General features: G+C 51.9%; 1 protein-coding gene across 1 annotated transcript in view; it reads right to left on the minus strand.

Annotated features, from left to right (window-relative positions):
- Traf5 (TNF receptor associated factor 5) overlaps positions 1–26,735 on the minus strand; it is a 52,590-nt gene that overhangs the window by 20,534 nt on the left and 5,321 nt on the right. The window contains 5 exon segments of the mRNA XM_051148153.1: positions 127–204; positions 1,091–1,255; positions 4,330–4,431; positions 9,272–9,329; positions 10,930–11,148. Of these exon segments, the coding sequence (XP_051004110.1) occupies positions 127–204; positions 1,091–1,255; positions 4,330–4,431; positions 9,272–9,329; positions 10,930–11,147 (621 nt within the window). The 5' untranslated portion in view covers position 11,148.

Genomic DNA, 26,735 nt, shown 5'->3' on the forward strand with positions numbered 1-26,735 from the left:
AGAAGACAGGTGCAGTTGATACCATGACCGTGTAGGCCCTAGGCTCTTGGCCGCGGTTTTCATCAAACCCACAGCACGGGGTTCTGACCACTTCCCCTCACTCTCCAGGGAGGGCTGCTTACTCACCTCTGCTCTCGGAATGGTCTGTACACACTTGTTGGGACAAGACATCGGGTACGCAGGGCACACGTTCTCCTCATGGTCCTGAAACACAGAGTGGTGGGAAACAAAGCCAAGATCTCTTGCCCTGAGGTATTTATACATGTGTCTCTGGAGTGACGTGTCTCGTGGCTTGCTCTCCATAGAAAGCTATAGCCCAGTTCCAAAAAACAGATCAGTGATATCTGCTTGCTCGATGCAAATCCACTCAGGTAACAACATGAAGATTTCTGAGTGTCTGGGAGATCAGATGGCTTGGGGCCCAAGGATCTACCAGTGAGGCCCCTCTCTGAACGTGTAAGAGCGTCTGTGTCTCTGTGCTGATCCTGCCTCTCCAGGCAGAAAACAGAATGCAGAGAGCAGCTGTCATCACTGCCTCCACGTGACTCAGGCCTGTGGCTCACCTCTCCAGTTTGCAGCAGGGGCCACAGTGCTATTTTCACCAACAATATATGAGTCCCCCCAAGGAAGAGGCATAGAGCTCTTTGCAGAATCTCAAACTACCTCCTACTTCTTCCCTAGCTGAGAACTACCTATCTAGGCAGCCAAAGATGAGCCATCCTTGCACCGAGATCCCCTGCCTCCACTTTGCGAGCTCTGAGAGCACAGGTACCTGTCGCCTGGTTTGTGTGGTGGAATCAAACCTATGGCCTTGTGAATGGTAGGCGAGCGTGGGACCGACTGAGCTACGGCTACAGCCCGGATGACGCACGGCCACTTCTTTTTAAAGTCAGGGTCTCATGGAGTGCTAAGATGACAAGGATGGACTGCTCATCCTCCTGTCTCTAAAGGCTGAGATGAGGGCTGGCAGCCACCATGCTCGCATGCCAGACAAACCCCTTCTTAGTTCAAATTCAGCGCAAATTAGCAAAGAACGCCCCTCTCGTGGGTCCATCTGCGTTGCACGGCCACCATGGGTGGCTGCCCTCACCTGCAGGTCGGTCACCACTATGTCCCTTTTACAGTAAAGGCACTTCTCCTCCCGGAACCGGCAGTGCACGCTCAGGTGCTCCTTTACATCTTTGCGGAGCATGGCTTCCCGGCAGCTCTCATTGGGGCAGGGCACAGCTTGGAAGGAACAGTGCTGGAGATGGTCCTGCAGTGACGACAGCAGCCCCAGAGGTGGGCCAGGGTGGGCAAGCTGGGCAGAGAGCTAAGTGCCATGGGGGCCGGCCTCTCCCCAGCTGTCATAGAGACCCACCGTCTTCTGAGGACAAGGGCAGAACAGCTGATTGGCTGGCTTGTTGGGGGTTAGGAGAGACATAAAGATAGAGTGGGGTGGGGTGGGGTGGGTGAGAGGGTTTGGGGGACACTAACATGAAGTGGCCTGCTCCTGTGTGAACGTGTCAGGTCACGCATGCTCTCAGCCTTGCCGGTCAGCACGGCAGCGAGCGTCTCTGTTTCTTTTGTGGTTTTGCTCATTGCACCTCCTATTAGTCTCTGCACAGCAGCGGTAAAACAGGAGGGAGGGAGGGAGGGAGGGAGGGAGGGAGGGAGGGAGCGAGAGAGCGAGCATACAGACTGCAATGGCTGGGGAGACACACGTTGTTGGGGAAGAGGAGAGGGGAGGCAGGTTCCTGCAGGAGGAGGCTCACTCTTCAGATTTTATTCAATTACACAATCTGCAATGCTCTAAGTCAGGGCTTGTCATGGGGGAGGCACAGGAAACACCTCACCACTCCAAGTTACTGTGATGCTGCTGAGGCGACACCACACCATCACACAGCTGGCCCGCTGAGGCCTACAGGCCAGATGTGGCCCAGCGCTTAACTGTGTCTGTAACCACCTTTTTCTGAGCTGTTTCATTCACCTACTGCTGTGGTTGGTTGCTCTGAAGGGGGAGGGAGGAGGACATGGGCGCCATGCCGAGCCTGCAAAATCCGTCAGTTACTGTCTGGCTCTTTTGTTTAAGTGGCAGGTGTGGGGGCATGCGCCTTTAACCTTAGCACTCAGGGCCCAGAGGCAGAGGAATCTCTGAATTCAGGGCCCGCCTAGTCTCTATAGTGAGTCCCAGGTCAGTCAGGGCTACATTATCTTTTTTAATATAGGGTCTCATTATGAGCCATATAGTGGGACTCACTATAGAGACCAGGCTGGCCCTGAGCTACATAGTGAGACCCTATATAAAAAAAACATAAGTTGGGCTGGAAAGATGGCTCAGAGGTTAAGGGCACTGTCTGCTCCTCCAGAGGTCCTGAGTTCAATTCCCAGCAACCACATGGTGGCTCACAGCCATCTGTAATGAGATCTGATGCCCTCTTCTGGCCTGCAGGTGTACATGCAGGCAGAGCACTGTATACATAATAATAAATAAATAAATCTTTAAAAACATAAGTAAATAAATAAATTCATTGCATTTATTTATCTGTGAAGGGTGGAGTGCAGACAACATGCCGTGTGTTGGGAAGGACAGAAGACAACATGCCGTGTGTTGGGGAAGACAGAAGACAACTTGTAGAAGTCAGTTTCCTTCTCCCATGTAGGTTCCAAGAATCGAACTAATGAACTGGGGAAGATGTGCTGCTGGCCTGAAAAGCCTAACTTAAGTAAGTAAGTATGTATGTATGTATGTATGTATGTATGTATGTATGTATGTATGTATGTATCATCTATCTATCTACCTATCTATCCATCCTCTAATGTGTGAGGGTACTTTGTCTGTGTACCACGTCTGTGCCTGGTGCCCAAGGAGACCAGAAGAGGGTGTTGGGTCCTCTGGGACTTGAACAAGGGTCCCTGGGAAGAGCCCTAGCGCTGGCTCGTTTTTTGTTTGTTTGTTTTTGTTTTGTTTTGAAGACAGGGTTTCTCTGGGTAGCCTTGGCTGTCCTGGACTCACTTTGTAGACCAGGATGGCCTCGAACTCACAGCAATCCGCCTGCCTCTGCCTCCCGAGTGCTGGGATTAAAGGTGTGTGCCACCACGCTTGGCTTCTAGTGCTGCCTCTTAACAGAAGCAGTTCTCTGCCTGTTCCCAATGAAAAGCAGCTGAGTAGTTCTTTATTTCTCAGGATAAAGATTAAAGTTCTCTTCCTTTGCCATCAGTGGTAAGAAAACTGAAAACCCGGCACTAATTTGTATGTGTATGTGTGGTGTGTGTAGATGTGTATTGTGTGTATACTGTGTATGTGTGGTGTGTACGTACGTATGTGTCTGTGTGTATATGTGTCTATGTTGTATATGTATGTGTCTGGGTCTGTGTGTGTGCACGCGCACACGTGTGAGTTTTCTGGAGGCTTGATAAAGGCCTGAGTCATCTGATATGCGTGTTCCAAACTGTGTGGGTATGAGGGGAGCTCTGACAGCTGCCAGGCAATTCCCTGAAAGCTAGAGGCGGCTGAGTCACTTGAGAGCGATGTGATTGCGCCTGATAAGGGCCGTGCCTTCCCCAGCTGCACGAAGCTGCATCTGACCGGATCCCGCTCCCCTCTGCCTGCACCTCCCTTGACAGTCTGCTCACTTTCCACTGGGGCTTCACTTGCAGAGCAAGCCCTGTCCTGCCCCGTGATCTTCATGGATCACAAGCATTAGACCAGAGCACAAGCAAGTACATGTACACACACACACACACACACACACACACACACACACACACACAGAGTTCACAGCACCAAGAGACAAAGCAAATGAGCAAATGCTCAGAGGGAAGGGCCTGACCCTCACAATTGTGCCCTGTGCTGGTCATGCCTGCCTCCCACCCTAGGGTCCCCAGCCCCTTCCCAGCCCCCACAGAACAATATATCCTTGATGGATGCTTTATTTTTATTAAAATTTTTTTGAGACAGGGTTTCTCTGTGTAGCCCTGGCTGCCCAGAAACTCACTCTGTAGACCAGGCTGGCCTCCAACTCAGAGATCTGCCTGCCTCTGCCTCCCGAGTGCTGAGACTTAAAAGCCAGGTGTGCCACCACTGGCTTTGGAGTGTTATTTTTGCCTGGTGAGTCCCACACCCTCTTCTGACTCAATGATCCCATAACTTAGGCCCAGAGTGCAGACCACACTCTCTCCTGCTGCTATGGAATGACTGCTTTGTTATCCCTCGGCCCTTAGTGCCTATGGTACTGCTGGACTGGGGACAATCTGAGAGGAACACAGGGAGCCCCTCACATCACAGAAAGGTTAAGTGGGTGCCGCAGAAGAATGGCATAGACAACATTGGCCGCGTGTGATACCGACCTGGAACCGCCCCAGAGTAACCCTGGCAGCACATCCAGGGGCGTTTCTGCAGTAGACGTGTAAATTGAGCACTTCCCTTTTGCAGCAGTTGTCTTTGAATACCTAAAAGACACACACACACACACAGAGGTCAGTCTCACGCCTGCCAGTGTGCCACAGCAGAGTGCAAAGGAAGCGGAGGTAAGACTGGTCTTTGAGTCTGCCTCAAGCAGATGGAAACTTCCAGGCAGTGGCTGAAACAGAAATGTCACACGACCACACTGAAAGTAAAGGCTTTCAGACACATACTTCTGGCAAGTCATATTACTTCCCAATGCCTGACACAGCAGGCTACATCTGGGGAGGGCAGGGCGAAGTTGACCCCACACAGTCACAAAGGAACCCTGTCTCCAAAAACAAACAAACAAAAATGTCACAAGGGGGCTGTGGCCCAAGGTGGAGCTGTTGTTTCCCTGTCTGGAGTGAAGTGCTGGTGCCCTGAAGCTGTGATGACTGGTGACTTCAGCATGCACTGTGGAGAGGCATGCTTCCTCTATGAGGGGCCAGAGGATAAACACTGTCAGCTGGGCAGGCCATGCAGCAACCATCCCCACCGCCATATTGAACTCTGATAATTCATAACACTTACACGAGCAGGCACACCTGTGCTCCAGTGAAACTCTGAAACTCCAATATGATTTTCATGTGCCACAAAACATTATCCTTTGATTTTACATTTTTAGGTGTTTTACTTACTTGTATATGCGTATGTGCCTGCACAAGTTTACAAGCACCGGGTACGTGCAGGTACCCACAGAGGCCAAGAAAGGGCATCGGATCCCCTGGACTTGGCGTTACAGACAGTTGTGACCTATCATGTGGGTGCTGGGAACCGAACCCAGGTCATCTGCAAGAACAGCAAATGTGCTGGGTGTGGTGGCGCATGCCTTTAATCCCAGCACTCGGGAGGCAGAGACAGGCGGATCTCTGAGTTCGAGGCCAGCCTGGTCTACAAAGCGAGTCCAGGACAGCTAAGGCTATTACATAGAGAAACCCTGTCTTGAAAAACAAAACAAAACAAAACAAAAAAGAACAGCAAATGCTCTTAACAAGTGAGCTGTTGCTTCAGCCCCCTTGAATTTAAAAATAAGTTATTTTAAAGTAGTTTAACACTCACAAGAGGTTTCAAAAATAGCATAATTTTGTGCCTCTTTTATCATAACCATTTACGAATGTGAAAACCATTCTCTTAGCTCAGAGGCCAAGCATAACTGGCAGAACTTGTCCCAAAGTTGTAGCATGCCTGTCCCTGAGCTAGGGGGCCACACGCACACTGACAGCCACTCGGCCCTTTGGAAGGCAGTCAGCTGCGAGCAGACCAGCAGCTCAGGAAAAGCTTCAGGAGGAGGCGGATTTTGAGTTTCTGAAACACAAAGAAGAAAAGAAAACTGACCCGAAGAGATATTTTCAGGGACAAAATCTTCATGACTCTGAGTTAGACAATGGTTTCTTAGGCACAGGAAAAGGACAAGAAACAAACAAAGCCACACCCGAAAGAGCAACAAACAACAACAGTGTTGACTAGGTTTTGTTAACTTGACCCAAAGGAGAGACACCTGGAGAGAAGGAGCCTTAACGGAAGAACTGCCAGGAGGATGAGCCCAGTCTGTGAGCCATTCTCTGAATTGCCAGCTGAAGTGGGAGGGCCCAGTCCACTGTGGGCGGTGCCATTCCTACCCAGCTGGCCCTGCACTGTATAAGACAGGAGGCTGAGCGAGCCAGAAGTAGCCAGTGAGTTGGCACTATGCAGCAGAGCTGAAGCCACGAAGAGAAAGAAGCCAGGAGGCCATTGGCAAATGTGCAGCCTCAGCTTACTGGAGAGCCAGGACCTCAGGAAGATTACCAAGAGAACAGCAGGTCTGGCATGGTGCCAGCCCAAGCCCCTTGGACTGTGTCGTGGATAGCAGAGCCAAAGACTTGACTGCCCAAGCCTTTCTAGTACAGACTTTCTTGTATAGCCCCAGACATCAGACACTGAACTCTTTACACTGTTGGAATTTGGTTCTGCTTTGATCTGACTATAACTGTGCCCATAGCAAGAGACTAGATATTTTATTTTTTTTTTTTTTTTTAGTATTTTATTTATTTATTATTTATACAGTATTTTGCCCCCATGTGTGCCTGCATGCCAGAAGAGGGCACCAGATCCCATTATAGATGGTTGTGAGCTACCATGTGGTTGCTGGGAATTGAACTCAGGACCTTTGGAAGAGCAGGCAGTGCTCTTAACCTCTGAGCCATCTCTCCAGCCCATGAGACTAGATATTTTAAACAGATGCTGAACTTGTAATGTGTTTGAAGTTTTCAAAGATGGCAGGACTTGTTTTTATTTGTTTGATATTAGCACTAACAATCTTGGGGACACAATAAAAGGGGATGGTTATGGTTTAATAGCGAGGTATCTGTGTGTCAATTGTGCTGGCTAGCATTTTTTGTCACCTTGACATGAACTAGAGCCACCTAGAGCCTCAGCTGAAGAACAGTCTCTGTCGGACTTGTCTGTGGGCAACTGTGTGTGTGGGGGTCACTTTCTTGACTGGTGATTGGTGTGTGAGTGTCCAGCTCACTGTGGGAGGTGTCACCCCCAGCCTGGGAGGTGTTACCCCCAGGCAGGTGATTCTGGGTTGTAAAAGAAAGCAGGCTGAGCAGGCTGAGGACCAAAGCGGGAAGTAGCCCGCTTGCCGCCCTCAGTTCCTGCCTTGAGCTCTTTCCCTGACTTCTTCAGATGGCGGTCTGTGTGTGACCTGCTTGTGTGTATCAGGTGAATGTTTCTTTTTTTTTTTTTTTTCCAGGTTGTTTTGATCATGATGTTTATCATGGCAACCGAGAAGCAGACCAAGACCCACAAGCAAAGAAAAATAGGTAAGCTAAGTGTCAACAAATGGGGTGCAATCTGCTTCAAAAGACACCATCAACAAAGTGGGAATAAATTACGTAGTAAGAGAAAACATCGGCAAATCTGATAACAACAACAACAACCCTGGTACCTAGAATATAAAAATGAACTTATAACCATTCAGCAATTAGAGAGAAAATAAAAACAGTTAAAATGGGCAAAGGTGGAGCTGGAGAGATAGTTCAGTGGTTAGAACAGCTGTTGCTCTTACAGCGGACCTGAGTTCAGTTTCCAACCTCCTTTCACTCCAGCTTCGGGGTGTCTGATGCCCTCTTTTGGCTTCCATGGGTACTGTATAGACATAAGAGGTGTGTGTGTGCGTGTGCGTGTGTGTGAGAGAGAGAGTGCGTGTGAGAGAGAGAGAGAGAGAGAGAGAGAGAGAGAGAGAGAGAGAGAGTTGATTTATTTATTTATTTTATGTATGTGAGTGCCCTGTCTGCATGTACACCTGCAGGTCAGAAGAGGGCATCAGACCACATTATAGATGGTTGTGAGCCACCATGTGGTTGCCGGGAATCAAACTCATGACCTCTGGAAGAGCAGACAGTGCTCTCAACCACTGACCCATCTCTCCAGCACCCCCTACCCCCCGCAGAGAATAAATCTTAGGAGGCATTCCTATAGAGAAGACACTGCTGCTCTGCTAATGGTGTCACCAGCCGTTAATGAAGTGCATCTCAAACCCCGGATAGATAAGGCTTGCTGCCCATCAGGAAGGCACATCGGAAAAGCTGAGAAAAACACATTTTGACGGGAGTTTGCTGCCACAGAATTCTCATGCGCTGTGGCAAGAAGGTACGAAGCGGGGAGCCGAACAGCCTAGTAGTGGCTGAAATGTCAAACCCAGTGTTGCCACGTTACCCGGAGTTCCACTCTCAGGTGTATGTACAGACCGAGCATCTGAGCTGTACACGTTCCAAAGCCAGAAGCTTCCTTAAGTAGGATAGAGGCACATAAACGAACTGTTCTGTCCAGGGCTGGGAACTGAGTCTCAGCTTGACGAACAGGAGCCTGCACTAAACCACACCCTAAGCTCCCAATATTACATATCAGCTTTTCCCTGAGCGCTGGCATATCTCATGTGTGTGTGTCTTCATGTATGTCTGTGCACCACGTGCGTGCAGTGCCTGTGGAGAGAGCATTGGAGCCTCCGGGGCCGGCGTGACAGTTGGCTGTGAGCCACCATGTAGGTTAGGGGAACTGACCCACTGGTCTAGAAGGGCAGCCAGTGGGGCCTCTGAACAACTGAGCATGCATCTCTCCAGCTCCACGGCCTAAAAAATCAGCTGTGCACAGCCATCCTCACAGCAGCGCTATTTATGGTAGCACAGAAGGCAGACACAGCACAAGCGTGCACTAACAGCTGGTGGTGAAGCCAAATGTGGCGTCCCCATACAACAAAACGGTGTACAGCAGAAAAATGAATGAGATGCCAACGCCGTTAGCCATGAGCATGAGCCTTTAAAACATGTTGAGTGGAGGAACTCGGGCAGGAAAGGCAGGCTTCCACTTCTGTGAGACATGCAAAGAAGAAACTAGACTGTGATTTTCACGGTCGGGGGAGGTGTGAGACAGTGACAGCCCATGGACATGGGACTTCTTGTTGGAGGTCGTTACACGTCACAGTGGCTACACGACTCCGAAAAACGGTAAGACCTCCTGATCCAGACATGTGAAAGGTAAACTTTATGGTATATAAACTACATCAAAGTTGTTATTAAACAGAACAATATGTTTTAGGGATTAGCCAGACCCCCCAAACAGGGTGTTCTACCTTTTCCAGCAGCTCAGTGTGGCTGGAGCTAGTGTAGGAAGGGGTGAGCCCTAGCATGGTGTGGTCAGCAAAACCCACAGACGCTGCAAACGGACAGCGGAAGGGCCTGTCCTGAGCCACAGCAGAGGACAACCAGCAACAAGGAAGACCCCTAAACACTGTCCTGCTACAGCCTGGAGGTCACCTGATGCCCTACCCGACCCCCAAGACCAATCAATCCATGCCCTCCTCACCTCCTGAGGCTTGATGACCTCCTTGTCCACCGGGCAGATGGGCACTGCATTCAACTCCCTGGAGAGGAAAACAAAAACGGGGCTAAAGTTAAGTGTTTAGCCTTAACAGTTCTCCCAAGAGCAGCCAGCTGCTCAAGTGGCAGTCGGGAGTAGCCAGGCTCTGTACCGGCACAAGGCGCAAGCTGTGCACTCTTCCCAGAAGGCAGCCTTGCACCTCACTTCAGCAACCTCACGGTCGTACAGCCTTCCTGGAAAATGCCCACCCCACCACCCACCAGCGTGCCATCAACCAAGCCCCGCAGCGTCGAGGAGCCGTCCCCATCCCTGGTGCTATACTGCTGCCTGCGCCTACCTCCCACGGGGGCTTGCTAGAGAGCACACAGCAGGCCCACACAGCCCAGGCTTGTCACTTCCAGAACCTGGCGCTCACCCGAGCAGAGCAGACCACATGAGTGAGATGCGCCCTGTTCCAGAGCCTGGCGGGCACATCTCTAGAAGCCCTCAAAGCCTGCTTCCTAGTGGCACAACCCGGCTTGCTATGGTTTTGATGTTAAGTGGCTCCCTTATCCTACGTCTTAAATAAAGGCGAGGCCTCCAGGTGCTGCCTGCTGGGAGGCTGTGTCACAACTCATTTTGATTAGCTCTGGAATCAGTAAGAGGCCTGTGGCTGGGTGGGGCAGCCCCTCCCTCAGAGAACGTAGCACCTTCCTGCCCAGACACAAAGTGGTCCCAGGGGAAAGCCGCACTGCCTGCCTGCCTGCCTGCCAGTCCCTTCTTACGGTTAGTGCATCTGCTCTGCTGTTACTGCTGCCCGTTGTTGCTGTCCCCTGTTTCAATTGCCTCAGGCCCCAGAGTCGTCAACCTTTCACTGTGTATTGGAGAGCAGCGGCTCTCTGGGACTCCTCTGGGCCTTCAGAGCCTGTCTGGGGCAGGCGGACATTGCAGGACTGCCCAGGCTGCACCAGGAAAGCCACTGCAGTGATGGCCCTCTTACTGTGTACTCAGTCCATGGCTTCTCCTAGAGAACCTAATACTGGGGCCTAGGAGAGGTGGAGCTGGGTGGGGCTCATGAGGGTGTGGCCACAAATGGGAGAGAGGCCCCATGCACCTCTCTTCCTCTCTCTTTTCCTTCACAGATGATAGAGGTGAGTGCTTGGCCTCCAGCTGGTCCTCCCAGTGTGATGTGCCCAGGTGGTTACATTTCGGAAGTGGTGGGCCTGCCAATCACAAACTGGCACCTCCAAAGCTGTGAGTCAAAACGAACCCTTTCTAAGCTACTTTACCTTGAGTATGTTGATGGAGTGATGTTACTGCAGGCTTTCCAGATGCCTTGGCAGTGGGCAGCCCATGCCAGTCTGGTCCCTGCTACCCCAGACACCATGAGCTACGAGCCCTCCCCAGCAGACAGCCATGGTAACAGACCATCTACAGGACAGCTGTGGTGTGAACGTTAAGGCAGCGTTGAGCGTCCACGACGGAGTGGCAGGCAAAGAGGATCACACTTTGGTCCTCACCCAGGAGCCTGGCAGAGCATTTCCCAAACCACAACTCCCCAAACCTCAGTTACAGCCCAGGGGCCACTGGCCACTCAGACGCCAGGAACGCTGCCGTGTGGTGCTGGTCAGCTGCGGTCAGAGCGGCAGGCCCCGCCCACTCACCTCAGAGACAGGATGCAGTCCTGGCAGAAGCGGTGCCCGCAGCCGGTCTGGTGAGGGTTGTGAAGCACCGAGTGGCAGAAGGCGCATTTGTAGCGTTCTTCCAACTGCTCCACAAACTGGTACTCTGTGTTGGGCTCAAAGTCCAGGGAAATGGAGTTGCCAGAATTCTGGCGGATGAAGGCACAGGGGACAACCCCTTGCTCCTCTGAGTGAGCCATTCTGGGAGGTCAGAGAGACAGAATGCTTCACTGTAAAATGACAGCCCTAACAACAGCAGCCACCCTACATGGGGGTCCTAATTAGAATCACTGCGTTCATAATGTCAGGGCTTGATCAACCTCCTGCCACAAGGGGGCGCCTGCCAGGGTGCAGATGGCGTCTAGTGTGATGGCCCCTCCTCTGCCTGATTTAGTACCACCTTGAAGGCCTTAACTGAGAGGGAAGGCTCCACCCTGAATGTGGGAGGCACCGTCTGTGGACTGGGGTCCTGGCTGAATATAAAAAGAGAAGGCCTTGTTGGAGAGATGGCTCAGAGGTTAAGAGCACTGGCTGTTCTTCCCAAGGTCCTGAGTTCAATTCCCAGCAACCACAGGGTGGCTCACAACCATCCATACTGAGATCTGGCACCCTCTTCTGGCCTGCTGACCTGCAGGCAGGATTCTGTATCAAAACAATAAATTAATTAATTGATCTAAAAAAATAAGAGGAGAAAGTCAGCTGATGAAATCCGTGTAGACGTGAGCGCCAAGCCTCACCACTGCTGTGCTTTGCCTACCATGATGTGCTGTAGCCCTCCCCAAACTACGGGCCAAATAAAGTCTTTTCTTGCTTGGCTTGCTTCTTCTTATCAGGTATTTGGCCACAGCGGTTGAGCACATTACAAATACACTTTACCAGAATAGATCTTTGTCTATCAGCTTTTTACAGGACACCAAGCAATCCCGTCAGCTGGGCCATACGCCGAACAAAACACAGCCAAGTATTGACTGCATCATAGGCAAGCAGTTAAATTTTGCTTCCAAGACTGAGAGAATCGAAGATGCTAAGACCTCCCGGGAGAGTCTTACACTGTACCTTTTTTTTTTTTTTTTTTTTTTTGCCACCGATCTCAACCTCTCGCTCCCCACCTCCTTTCCTACCACTGCAGTCTATTGAATGTTTCTGTCCCACAGAAACAGGGGCCCTTTGTTGAGAAACTCAACCCTGTCTAGATGCCCCATCCTCAAACCCCTGGGAAACAGAAGCTGCTCCAAAGCCGCCTGGCCCAGCACACCTTGTTATTCACAGCGCCAGGACAGCGCCAAGTTGCATCACACTCCCACCTGAACTAAGCAAGATGCCATGAACTGTTTTCTCCTCTAATCCACTCTCCAAGCTGTACACCCGGCATCCTGTGATTCTGCGACAATGGCTTTAGCTCTGAGGGGAAGAAAAAAGCCTACAGTGCTCAACAGGCTACAGAGCGACCCCTCCCACCGCAGGACCTGCTGCCTTTGTCAGCAGTCAGCCACACAGAATTCTCCTAGTTCTTTAAATCCACATGCTCGCCTCCACCACAGGGCCTGTGCCCTGACGCAGAACATCGCTCTCTAGGAACCACGCGGCTGCTGCTGCCTCACATCAAAGCAACTGTCATTAGCTACAAGATTGGGGTGACTAACATTCCCTGAACGAGGTATAGGGGGCTGCACCTGCGGGGCTCCTGAGGGGCTCAGGTGAGGTGAGGCCGTGTGAGTGCTGAAGGATTGCTGAAGGACAGCCACACTCCTGAGGCAACGCCTCACCTTGTAAGTGACCCCAGTTAAACTCACAGGTTCACCACGATAGCCTGGTCTGTCCTTGGTCCCACGCGGGGACCATACATCCCATCCAGGTCTCCCTACTCAGTAAGTGCTCACTTGGACTTCCACTGGCATCTCGGGTGTGTCATCTTCAGGGAAGTTCTCACGAGTCTTCCTGGTGTTACAGAAGGTGACTGAACCCCCTGTAAGTATGCACACGGCCCTTACACGGTGGTTGTGAATGTGGGTGGGGTAATAGGAAAGATTGCCACAATATAATCCCTTTTGAATTTTGAGAGAGTGCATTATCAAATCAAAAATAAACACATAAAACAAACCCTGACCGCCAGCTAAGCCCAGCCGCCAGGCTCCTCTCCAGAGCAGTCCCTGCCAGAGGTGAAATGCACATCTGTGTGGTGACGTGACTGATGTCTGTGTCCCTCGGGGGTCGGAGTCACAGCTGGTCCTTGCTCACAGCCACACCGCTTCCCTTGTCCAGCACCTGGCATGGGGACTAGGTCAGTGCTTGTTGAGACTGTGACTTTGAACGGGCTTTTAAGACGCAGCTGTGTTAGTGGTGGGCTCCAACACAGCGGTGTTAGCCTTCTTTGTGCGTGCCTTGCCCCACTGTTGAAGAGGTGGTGAAAACTGTCTGCCCGCCCCATGATCCACGCATACACACGCGGGGCCTTCTGAGTGTGCCCGGCCCCCCAGGTAAGGAGCGGCGGCCTCCCCAGGAGCGAGTGGTGGACCCCCAGAATGAATGTGGCCGCTCAGCTCATGGGTGGCAGTGGTTTTCAGAACCTAGCAAACAGTTAAACACGGGAGCCTCCTGGGTGGTCCCAGGGGATTTCATCCTTGGACATGGCCAGGTCAGGATGGCCTGGCCTGCAGACTCACTCTGCTGGATGGCCCAGCTCCACCGTAGCAGCTGTGTGGCCTGACAAGCATGGTCAGAGGTGAGTGGCCTCTGCTGAGGTCATCTGCAGGCCTGTCTTTCCTGTGTGCTCTTCTCACTGCAGTCCTGACTCAGTTCTTCCGTGAACCTAACATTACTCTAAAATAAAATCTGTTTTTAGTAAAAGGAGGATGCCTAAGGCTTCCTGTCTACGTCTCTCTCTCTCTCTCTCTCTGTCTCTCTCCCCCCTAATATATTTGAGATTAAAATAGAGACATTTAAAAATATTTCATTAATTCACCTTAACCTAAACAAATTATATATTAACAAAAATACTATTTTTACAAAAAAGTAAAACCAACAAAGAGTCACACTGCTTCACACTTTGCCCACTTCCTTCACACCCTGCTCCACAGGCCACAGCTCACCTGTGCACCTCCAGCATCTCACCTCAGGGAAACATCTGTGCGTCTGTGAAGGGGGGCAGAGGTGGCCAACGGGTTGGGTTATTATGGTTTTGCAGGTACAGATGCCCTAAACAGGAATCAGGCATCCCCAGGCACAGCCGCACCAGCCCCCTCCCACTGGGGCAGAAGCCAAAGGCAGAGGCCACCAGGCTCCAGGCGGGGAGGAGGCACACGGCTGCTTCTTAGAGTTCATCTGAAGCTGGCAAGTGCTGGCGGCAACTTGTCAGTGGAAGCTGCTGGGGCACCAGGGGCCTCGGAAGCTCATTTTGGGACTCCTGGTTGATCTGACTGCTGGGACTGTGTCCTCTCAGCTAGGGGGCTGGCAGGGTTATCAGTCCTTACTCTCACGGACACTCTCCTGGCCCTGGTGGATGGAGAGCAGGGGTCTCAGGACCGATGTCTTTCTTTGCTCTCTCCACTTGCTTCTGTGTTTCCTAGACCTGTTCCAAACGCCCTTGCCTGAGACCACTGAGTCCAAGCACCGCCTTGGCCTCCCTCATCACACATTCGAAACTCAGCATGCATGCGCGGTCAGCTGTTGGGTAGGGACTTCTGATAGTTCAGGACAGCATTCCTATACAGGAAAGGAAGTGGGGTGTGTCCTAAGGTGGGGGGCTGCTCCTTCCTCCAGAACTTCCTCATGTCTCCACCCACTTGGTTCACCCACAAAGCCCAGCAGAACCACAGCCAGCTGGTGTCTACTCACCTAACACTCCCTAATTAGTGCGGAGCTTCCAGGGTGACTGGGGACATGTAAGGGCCCACCCGCCCCTTGTGCTGTCAGAGCCCTGGAATGGACCAGCAAAGGAGCCCAGCTCTTAGCAAAAAGGAAGACAGCACCATCACAGAGTATGAAAGCTTTTCTGCTACCAACAGCGGCTTGTTCTGCCAGCGATGGAACACACAGATTGCTGGGTAATTACCAGTTCAGGCCAAGGGGGCGGGGAAAAAAAGAAAGAAAGAAAGAAAGAAAGAAAGAAAGAAAGAAAGAAAGAAAGAAAGAAATTGGATCCATCTGCTCTCTAAAAACTTTATATTTTCCATTTCATAAATGTATCTTTTCTAGAAGTTTCAAAGGATAGCCATGAAAAATCACATTGTAAATGCTTAAAATAAATATTTTACTGTGTATGTGTGTATATATCAGATCTCCTGGAGCTGAGTGACCCGAGGTTGTGAGCGGCCAGACATGAGGAATGGGAACTGAATCCCGCCCACGAGGAGCATGCATCCTTACAGCACCCATTCATTGCTCTGTCTCCCAGCAGTTTTACAGTCTCCTTGCATCTCATGTTATTTTTTTCTGACTAATTTTTAGGAGCACATGAACACTCTCAAATGTGGACGCTGTGAACAGTTAGCTTTCTGCAAAAATGTCAACTGTCTCAGTCTCAGATTTAACAAAGTAGAATGGGTCCTTGCTTGTCTGTCCACCTCACCACCAACACCTTGTTTGGATTGATAAATATTTGAAAAAATTGTGTTTTCAGACATCTGGGTTACAGATCCTAAGACAGAGGCCCAGGTGAGTTCAGAGCTCCAGTTCTTGAGGGGAGATTTAGGACCTCGGGGCAAATCTCAGAGAGAAGCAGGCACAGGCCCAACAACTGGGCATCGTCTCTGCCCACTTCTTACCAGCTGTGACGCCCCGACTCTGGCAGACTGCCCGCCCGTTAATTCCCACATAGGAACGGTGTGTGCTGGACCCTGCATCAGGCCCTGAGAGAGCGAGGGCCTGTGACAGTCAATTGTCCTCGAGGCCCTACAAGGGCAGGATTCCGACAGAAAATGGAAAGTGACAACATCTCACTGGCAAGTGTCACCAAAAGAGCCTTTGACAAAGGACCACTGGGGGCCTGGATGAGGCTTAGCAAGTCTGTTGACGTCTCTGCTGAGCTCGCAAAGAAAGCAGCTTGGCTGGACCCAAGGAGGCATGCTACGGATGAAAGCACAAAGGAATTTCCCAGAGGGCACCGTACAAGTTCTAGATTGGTTAACAATAAACTGCACCCAATGTGAAATGAAAGCAGTGGACCAGCCGGTTGCTGCCTGCCCCAATCCATCCTGTACTCTCGCGATGCTGGGGTCTGTACCAGGGGGTGGGGAAGAGGGCTGCCACCACAAACTCTGTTTCCTGGAAGGGGAATGAATGGGAAACCATGAGGCAGCACCCCAGCACCTCGCTGTGACCTCACCTGTGTGGTTCCAATGCCAGGTGGCCCTCTCCACAGCTGAGCTCTCACCAGGCTGGGTCAGCGTGGTCCCAGCCAGTAACCAGAAGAACTGCTGACCACCACCTGCGCCCGCAGCTCTAAAGAGCTCAGCTCCCGGAAGCCTCCCTGGGGCCTCCTGCTCGGCCTCTCAGCTCTTCTAGCACCCGCGAACCCAATTCCTACATAACTGAACTTGCTGTCAGAAACAGCTTGAGAAGTCTATGAGATACTAGCGTGCAGACGGATAAGCCTGTGTGCGCACCACAAGCAGGACATTCACACCTTGTCTCTGGGGTTGGATCTTGCTAGGCGAGGTATATGTGGGAATTTTGGGGCAAGACTACGATGGTGGGGCACCAAGGGAGGGCCCCTCGTTTGGGAACCTCACTTCTGAGGTCACACGCATAGATCTAGAAGCAGATTGGAAAAGAGGGTGAGAGAGAGAGGCAAGCTGAGGACAAGGCCCCAGTTCCAGGGGAGAACAATAAGTGGGGGGCAGTGACACAGGATGAGGAGGAAGCCAAGGGTGCTGGCAGCCGACTTCCGAGGGCTGGCTGCCTTCCAGGCCATCTTAGTGGGATGGGTGAACTGTGAGTCAAGCCAGCTGACATCCTATGTGTCTTGTTTCAGAGTAAGTCTCATAATTGTTCATATTATAAAACCCGGGGAGCTGTATCCAGGGGTACGGCGCTGCTTTGCAAGCACGACGGCCAGAGTTTGACTCCCCAGGACCCACATATAAAAGCCAAGCATGCTGATGCACACGTGTAACCCCAGCACCGGGGAGGCGCAGGTAGATCCCTGGGGCTCACCTGCCAGCCAGCCCAGAATACTTGGCAGTACAGTGTCAGTAAGAGCCCCTGTCTCAAAACAATAAGGTAGACGGCACCTGAGGAAACGCCCTGAGATTGTTCTCCAGCCTCCACACGCATGTGCGTGCGTGTACATACATATACTCCTGTACACATGAACATAGGTGTGCACACACAACATTGCCAGAGTGAATCACGGGTCCTCAGATCATATATTCTTATCTGCTTTCAGCTGCCAAGGTCATGTGCCATCCGTAATATCAAGGTCTGACTTAAAAGCTGCCCAAGGATTGCTCAGCACATCACTTTGAGATACATCTGTAGGGGTGTGTTTCATGTCATGTGAACCTCACTTTATTAAAAAAAAAAAAAGACATAATATTATGCTAAGAATACCAGGAAGTTCCAGCAAAGATGCAGAATTTACCTTAAAACAATTACAAAAATATGCTCGAGGAATTAAGTTTTTTTTTTCACCTTACAAATAATTTTCATGTTTGGTGGTGGCATCTGATGCAATAGATTTAGTCTTTGCCCTCCCAGGACAGCACGTGGCGAAATCCCTGAATTCACACCCACTGGGAACACAGTCTCTGTTGGAAGCCATTTGTGACTGGACCCAAGAATCTCTCCCATAGTCTCCTGTGACCATTTCCTAGATGCCAGAATCCCATGAGTGACTGGGTTAGAAAAGCCTTACCCAGGACCATGGAGAGGCCAGGTCCTTTCCCACCAGGCCCTCTGTAGGGAGTGTCAGGGTTTCTATCGCTGCCACAAAACACCATGACCAAAAGCAACCCGGGGAGGAAAGGGTTCACTTCAGCTTACAGTCCCACATCACAGGTCCTCACGGAGGGAGCCACTGAGCCAGGCTGAGGCTCTCCCAAAGTTCTATCCCTGACCCACATCTAGCAAGAACCAACACAAACCTTCCATTCTCCACAGAGCCACAAGGGAGGTCCTGCAAAGCAGGGATGCCTCAGCAGCCAGAGGAGCTGAGCAGGGATGGGACTGAGAATGAAGAGACAGGAGGGAGGGAGTTAAGTCCTCGCTGGACCTGTCAGGAAGCCTCCACTTCCTCATTTGCAGCAGCTTAGCAGACAGCGATGGTGACAAGATGTGGGTACAGGTCTGAGGGCATCTCTAGAGCCTCTTGCCCACAGGTAGGTCCTGAGCCCCTGCTGCCTCATTCCCCTAGTTGGGCGGGAAGCCTCAGGGGGAACACTACGCCCTCCTCGCATTAGCCAGTGCCAACCAGGAACATTTTAAGTCACCAGGAAAAGCCACAGGAAAGCTTTCCCCTCAAAGTCCTTCTTGGCTCCTCCACAGCCTCAACTCCATGCTGTCCTCACTGCCTACAGACATCCCGCGCGGGACAACCATCTTCAGTACTCTCCTGCCCCTCAGAGCCAGCAGTGCCTGGCTTGGTAAGTAAGGACATGAGGGATGATGGGTGGGTCGGGGTGCTAACATGAAGTCAAGGTGCAAAGGGGCTGCTGGGTGCAGGGCCTTGAAGACAGTCTGGGACAGATCCAGTTGAGGGGACACTAGAGGAAAACATGCACGGAACCCAAGGTCAGGGGCTGCCTAACCTGCACACTTAGCTTGTTTTAACCCCAGCATTCCCACGACATATATGTTAGCATCATTCATTTCTCAAGTGGGGAAACTGAGGCTGACAGGGGTCCTACTCTAGGAAGTGCTCAATGCCCCTGAGGGATTAGCAAGAGCTGGGGTTCCTCCATGACCCCCACCACTTCCTCATGGCCCACAGGGAAGCAGTGTATGTGGGTAGCACCCCATGCACTCTGGGGTAGACCAGTCTTGGCTTTACACTTCATAATCCTATGAACTCAGGCCTCTCTGTTTAACAGGGTGACAGTATGGTGACCTCCCAGGACTTCTGTGTTGGTTTGTTTGTTTTTGTTTTTCCCGAGACAGGGCTTCTCTATGTAGCCCTGGATGTCCTGGACTCACTTTGTAGACCAGGCTGGCCTTGAACTCACAGAGATCCGCCTGCCTCTGCCTCCCAAGTGCTGGGATTAAAGGTGTGTGCCACTGAGCCCAGCTTCGCGAAAGGCTTCTGAAGGAAGATAACACTGCATCGGGAGATGGTTGGCCTGCCAACTGCTTTTGTAAATAAAGTTTTATCAGGTCAGTTTGTTGCACATATTACCACAGCAGAGCCGAGTGAGCTAATACAGAGAGTGCAGTGCAGTGCAGTGCACATCCTAAAATAGTGACCGTCTTCTCTCTGTGGGAAAAGCCTGCTGACCCATCCCTACATGAAAAGCACCCAACAGGGGGCACACAGCGTGCTTCAAGGGCTCTGAAGATTATGAAGCAACCCCAACCCCACTGGTCCATGTCCTGTCACTGTGAGGATAATATGCCTGCCTGACAAGGCGGGCTACCAGGCTCAGGAATCTAAAGTGACTAGAAGGGGCTGGCAGGCCGACTCAGTGCTTCAGAGCACTGACAGCTCCTGCAGAGGAACCATGTTGGAATCCCAGCACCGACGTGACGGCTCACACCATCCATAACTTCAGTTCCGGGGCATCTGATACCCTCTTCTGATCTCTGCAGGAACTGGGCATGCGCATGGGGCACAGATACACATTTGAGCAAAAACACTCATACACATTAATTAAAATAAATTAATATCTTTAAAAAGGAAAAAACCAAAACCAAAAACCAGGATACACGGCCCAGCTTGGTGCTGTGCCATCGATAAGCTGGTGGAGGGGACACAGGAGCAAGTGATGGTGGCAACTATAGAATGTGAAGAAAACGGGGAAAGAGGAGCTGTGAGAGCCAGGAGCTCCAGGGGCAGAAGGGAGGCCATGCTCCTCAAGTGTCACAGGTGGTGGGAGAGGGCAGGAGCTCGAACTGCCACAGCCAGGTGGAGCAGAGCCTTCGGGCTCACCCTGAGGGCACACCGATATGCCCTGTGTGGCTCAATAGACCTTTCCAGATGCTGAGCAGAGAGTAGATGGTGGAGCGTCAGCAGGGCCAGGAGAACCATCAGGAAGCTGACTCCATCCAGGTGGAGAAGGGACAGGGCAGGCCCATGTGATGTAGGGCGTGGGGCCCCGGAGAAACCAAGGCTGGATGTAGGATGTCAGCCCCACAGCTGGACAGAGGTTCTGGCATCCAATCAAAGGGGGAAAGAGAGAGACACCGGGAGCTGTTTGGGGTTCCGGGAAAATGGCCTACATCCTTTCCCCAAAGATGCTGCTGCTCGAGGCTCAGCAAAAACGTGCCATGCCTTACAACTTCTCATGCCTCGCTTCCTCACCGTCTGTCTGCCCTGAAGCGTGGTGTCTTGCTGTGACCCTCTCCCCTAGCACTCAGAGAGACTGTCAGGGGCTGTGTGGAATTCTGTGAAGACTGACTGGGGCCACTGCTGTGCCTCTGGGAGGCACTGCTCCCTGCTGGCTGGCGTGCACTTGAAAGTGGGACACTTGTAATTCTAGGGTTTCTCTAGGTCCTGATGTATGTGGGAACTTTTCATCTGGTACCTGCTGCTGCCTCTACACAAGTCCAAGAGCTGCTCTCTGCATCTGGCTCCTTACAGTAAGCCGTTTCCCTTCTAGCCAGAGCTGTGGTGAGTGTGTGTGTGTGTGTGTGTGTGTGTGTGTGTGTGTGTGTGTGCAGGTGTGTGTATGCAGATGTGTGTTCAGGTGTGTGTGTGTATGCAGGTGTGTTCTGCCCTCAGGCCAACCTCAGACTAGCAGTCCCCCCAGCCACACAGCCCACCCTCTTCCCCTCCCCAGATGCAGGCCCACCTGTACACACATGTGTGTGTGCATGTGCAGTTCAGAAGTCAACCTTAGGGCTTATTCTTCAGGAGCTGTCCCTTGTTTTCTAAGTCAGGGTCCCTCACTGATCTGGAGTGGACTACTTAGACCAGCATTCCCTCACTGATCTGAGTGGACTACTTAGACCAGCATCTTCCCATCCGAGTTGTTCACCTGATGCCTCTGTTTTCATTTCTGTGTTTATCTTTTCAACACACTTGTCTGTTCCCCTACCCAGTGCATTATTTAGAACTCAGCTACACTGGACCATCTGATGGCTCAGTCGTTCAGTCAGCTGCTGTGCAGGATTAGGGTTAGAAACCATCCCTCTGCTAAGAATCCACCCTACAGATGTACTGGGAACAAATGTTCCACTGAGTTGGGCCCAACCTCCCACTCCGCCAGCCTCACCAGGAACGCCTCCTTCTCATGTCCGGAGCTAGGGCACACCTTCCCAAAGACACCAGCAGATCCGTGTCCCTACTAAAACACCCAGCACCTGGTCTTCCCTACCTTCCTGGGTACATCTGTACTCTGCTCCCGAATAAACTGGGGGTGAGGCTGAGCCATCTGGGGGTGAGGGACAAGCATATTCCTCCTGCCCTTTGCACTGGTGGCCTGTGGCCTGTCCCTCTTCAATCCTCCTGGCTGAGGGGACACAGAATTCTTAGGCTCTCAAGGCTGACCACATCTTAGAGGTTCTTCCCCCACCCTGCCCCCCAGCATCCTGCTTCCTGCAAGGCTCTCCAGACAGGCTTAGTTCTCTGCCCTTGGTCTTGTGCACAGCTCCCATTTCTCACCAAAAGGCTCGCCCTGAAGCCGGACTGCTTCTGAAGGCAGCTAGGTACCCCACTGCATTGAGTGGTCGGGCTACCAGCACAGATGTACAGATCTACACAGATGGACATACAGGACACATGCACATGGGACGAGAGACTCCAGTGGCCATTTGGACACAGAGCTTGGACACACAGTCAACAACCAACATGCTAGAGTTAGCTTAGAATTCTGAAGCATTTTTAAGTGAGGATTGGGCTGGGTGCAGTGGCGCACGCCTGTAATCCTAGCACTCGGGAGGCAGAGGCAGGAGGATCTCTGTGAGTTCGAGGCCAGCCTGGTCTACAAAGCAAGTCCAGGACAGCCAAGGCTACACAGAGAGACCCTGTGTCAAACAACAGCAGCAGCAGCAACAGCAGCAGCAGCAAGAACAACAAATCAAGTGGGGGTTGGGCCCCTGGTTCGCCTTCCATGGTCTGGGGGTGTTCTGAAGGAAGGGGAGACCACTCTAATCAGGCTCCAGAAGACAGGACAGAGAGTGCAGTGGACTTCCTGATCTGCAGTTTTGCTGTCTGTGGTTTCTGTTACCTGTGGTCAACCAATGTCTCAAAACATTAAGCAGAAATTTCCAGGAATAAATAATTCATGAGTTTTAAGCTGCACACACCATTTTTTTAGTAGCATGTTGAAATCTTATGCCTTCCCACCCAATCTTATGCTTGGGGTCTGAACCTTCCCTTTGTGCAGACTAGCTGTGGTGTACCCTCCCATTAGTCACCCGACAGCTCTTTTGATATCAGACTAACAGCTATGATGCCTCGGAGCTTCTGTCCAAGATAAGTTTATTGCACATAAACAGGTAATGACACTGGCAAGGTTTCTTGTTTTTTTGTTTTTGGTTGGTTCGCTTTTTTCGAGACAGTGTTTCTCTGTGTAGCCTTGTCTGTTCTGGACTCAATTTGTAGACCAGGCTGGCCTCGAACTCACAGTGATCCGCCTGCCTCTGCCTCCTGAGTGCTGGGATTAAAGGCGTGCGCCACCGCGCCCCGGGACACTGGCAGTTTTTATAGCATATTGTTCTTATTATTAGTTGTTCATCCCTTACTGTGATGAATTTACAAATTAAGCTCAATCATCTATATAGGGAAAACGCAGTAGACATGGGTTCAGTACTATCCAAGGCTCCCATTGGGCATTTCGGAAGGCGTCCTCTGATACCCGGAAGCTTCAGCTTGACTCCTGGTGGTGTTCAGCTACCAAAGGCCAGATCCCAGCTCCATCTTTTCAGCGATGCCTCTGTCCGAGCTCTGTAACACACACCCATCTCCAAAACTGGAAGCTGGCCACAAACGAGCTGCAAACGAGGCCGTGCTCTGAGAGAGACAGATGGAGAAAACCCCTTCTAACTGGCGGGAGGGCCAGCCTTGCCCACGGAGAAAGCAGATGGACCAGAGGTGGCAGTCACAGCCCAGCCTCATGGAGGGGGGCAGAGGCCTTGGAGATCTACTGCCCAGACACACCTCAGGGGCCCACGCGGCTACTTCATAACTGTAACGCTGCTACTTTTACGAATCACAGTGTAAAATATCTGTGTTTTCTGATGGTTCTTTGGGGATGGCCACTTACAGGTTGAGAACTGAGGCCCTGTCTCCCGATTCTCCATGTTACAGCTGGCACTTTTACAGTCTCTACTTAGGCTTCAACTAACTGTGTAGTGAAATAACTCGCCTCAAATCATACAGCTATAAGTGGGGAAGAGACTTATTTATTAATTTATTTGTGTACGTGTGTATGTATGTATGTATGGTTTTGTTTTTGTTTCTTTTTGAGACAGAGTTTCTCTGTGTAGCCTTGGCTGTCCTGGACTCAGTTTGTAGACCAGGCCAGCCTGGAACTCACAGTCATCCCCCTGTCTCTGCCTCCCTGAGTGCTGGGATTAAGGGTGTGCACCACCATGCCCACCTCAGATTTATATTTTTAAGAGATTTTTGTTTGCAGTGTGTGCAATGCCTACAGAGGCCACAGGAGGGTGCTAGACACCCTAGACCTGGCGTTAATGGACGGCTGTTGAGCTGCCAGTGGGTGCTTGGAAATGAACCCAGGTCCTCTACAAGAGCAGCAAGTGCTTTTTAACCACCAAGTCATCTCTCCAGGCTGTGAAGTAGATATTTAAGCACAGATTGCTCATTCTTGATCCAAAGCACTTGGGGGTGAGAGTGCGTTTAGATTTTGAATTTTAACTTATTTTTAAAATTTTGGAGTTTTGAAGCATTTGTATATACGTAACAAGATATTTTGGAAATGGGATCCAAGTTTAAATTTAAAAAAACCCCTCATTTATGTTTCATAAACACCTTATACATATGTCTAGGAAGTAACTTCCAGAATGTGTATGCACGCTTGCGGGTGATTGGATGGAAGGCCTTGCATATGCTAAGGAAATCCTCTCTCGTTGAGCCTGTCTGACTTTCTCTCACCATTTTCACAATTTGAGATGGCGGTCTCACCAAGCTGCCCAGGTTAGCTTTGAACTCGCTCGCTCTGGAGCCCAGGCATCTTCGTGTCTCAGCCCCCAGTTGCTCTGCTCCTATGCAACTTGAGCTCTTCCCTCGAACCCCAGCTCCATGTCCAGGACCTCGCCCAAGCCTAGCACGCCACGCCCACTCCACCTGCTCCGGCTAGTTCTTCCACAGCCCGGTGAAAGGTCACCACCTCACGCCTCATCTTCTCGGCTGGGGCTATAGCCTGGGCTTTATCCTTGGCTCTTTTCTATCGCAAAACACCAAGTACTGAAGTTGGGGGTCAGGGTGGGGCGTGAGGACTCAGCCCCACACAATGAACTAGAGAAAACTCAGGAATGCTGAGAGTGGGCACCAGTCAGATGTCCGATACCAAACAGTCAGCCCTGAAAACATATGTACGAGCAACATTATACAGACGGAGCGGGTTATGTGTACAGCTACAGAGATGCATGTAACAATGAAACAGAGGCCAGGGATTTGAAAGAGAGCAAGGAGCTGTACGTGGGAAGGTTGGGAGGGCAAAAAGGGAAGTGAGAAATTAAGTATTATAATCTTTGAAAAAAGAAAAACAGAAGTTGGCTCTGCTGCTGTTCAGCTCCCCTAGGCCCCTTGACACTCAGGGTAGGGGCCAGTGTCCTTAGAAGCCAGGGCTGCTGGGCCGAGACCCTCATTCTATGTCCCCATTTTCTACTCCAGCCACGACGGCCCTGTGTGCCCTTCAGCAGCAGAATTGCCCTCTGCTCGCTGCTCCGCCTGCCACGCCCTCCTGCTCCTCTGCCTCCAGGACACCTCAACAGCCAACACAGAAACCCAATGCTGCCAGCCACCCCAGCCCCACTGCAGCCCTCTGCGCAGCGCTTGGGTCCACCTGTCACATGGTCACGCCTTTGCTCTCCGAGTTCCTTACCCAAATAACAGCACCGTATGTACAAGTGCCGAGGGCCGCCCGAGAAGAGCAGATGCCACTTCCTAGCCAGCAGTGGCCTCTGTACCACAGAGCACACACCGCAGCAGGGCCCAAGACTTTTTATGCCAGCTATCTGTACGCCTTGAAATCACACAGGTACAGCAAGGCTGGCTAACGGCGGCTGACATGGGGTGGGCTGCAGGCAGAGAGACTGAACCCTGAATTATGTTCTCCACTCCCAAAGAGGAAGCCTAGCCTCAGAGCCTGGGTGAATAGTAAACAGCCGGGAAGGGCATACACAGACAGACGGGCAACAGTCCAGTCAACCAAAGTCCAGGGGGGCTCTCATCTAGGATCCCACAACCCGAGGTGTTCACTATATGAAGCGCTGGGTCTCAAATCCCATTTGCCAGGCAAGCTCACTGTGGCGACAGTATGAGGCCAACCTTTTGCTTTCACCCCTCCGTGTTTTCAATATCTATTTCAAACTTTTCTCTTATCTACAAGCCTTGACCACTCCCTCCAGCCTCTCCGGGGAAACTTCACTTCCTACAGCACAGAAAAGCACAGAAGTCAACAGAGCAGAACAGCCTCGGCTTCCTGCCACCACACCTGTGTGTCTCCGTGCATCCCCCCCCCCTCCCCCCATCTGCCCCAGCCCTCTCACCCGGGCTGCAGAGGTAACCTCGAATTTCAGCTGGGTACTCCTGGGCACTGCCTGTGGTGGCTTCCCACCCAAGCTCACTTGCCGTCAACCTCTCCACACCAGCCAGCTCCATCCTTCAGCATTCAGTCCCAAGTCTCTCTCACAGGACTGAGGAAAGCCAATGCCTCTGTACTCTCAGCTGTCCCCAGGGTCCATGGGTGGGCTATCCTGCCACTCTCAGCTGTCCCCAGGGTCCATGGGTGGGCTATCCTGCCACTCTCAGCTGTCCCCAGGGTCCATGGGTGGGCTATCCTGCCACTCTCAGCTGTCCCCAGGGTCCATGGGTGGGCTATCCCGCCACTCTCAGCTGTCCCCAGGATCCCTGGGTGGGCTATCCCGCCACTCTCAGCTGTCCCCAGGGTCCACGGGTGGGCTATCCTGCCACTCTCAGCTGTCCCCAGGATCCATGGGTGGGCTATCCTGCCACTCTCAGCTGTCCCCAGGGTCCATGGGTGGGCTATCCCGCCACTCTCAGCTGTCCCCAGGGTCCACGGGTGGGCTATCCCGCCACTCTCAGCTGTCCCCAGGATCCATGGGTGGGCTATCCCGCCACTCTCAGCTGTCCCCAGGGTCCCTGGGTGGGCTATCCCGCCACTCTCAGCTGTCCCCAGGATTCCTGGGTGGGCTATCCCACCACTCTCAGCTGTCCCCAGGGTCCATGGGTGGGCTATCCCGCCACTCTCAGCTGTCCCCAGGATCCATGGGTGGGCTATCCCGCCACTCTCAGCTGTCCCCAGGGTCCATGGGTGGGCTATCCCGCCACTCTCAGCTGTCCCCAGGGTCCATGGGTGGGCTATCCCGCCACTCTCAGCTGTCCCCAGGGTCCATGGGTGGGCTATCCCGCCACTCTCAGCTGTCCCCAGGATTCCTGGGTGGGCTATCCCACCACTCTCAGCTGTCCCCAGGATTCCTGGGTGGGCTAT

The sequence above is a fragment of the Acomys russatus genome, chromosome 6, assembly GCF_903995435.1.
Source record: "Acomys russatus chromosome 6, mAcoRus1.1, whole genome shotgun sequence".
Taxonomy (NCBI): domain Eukaryota; kingdom Metazoa; phylum Chordata; class Mammalia; order Rodentia; family Muridae; genus Acomys; species Acomys russatus.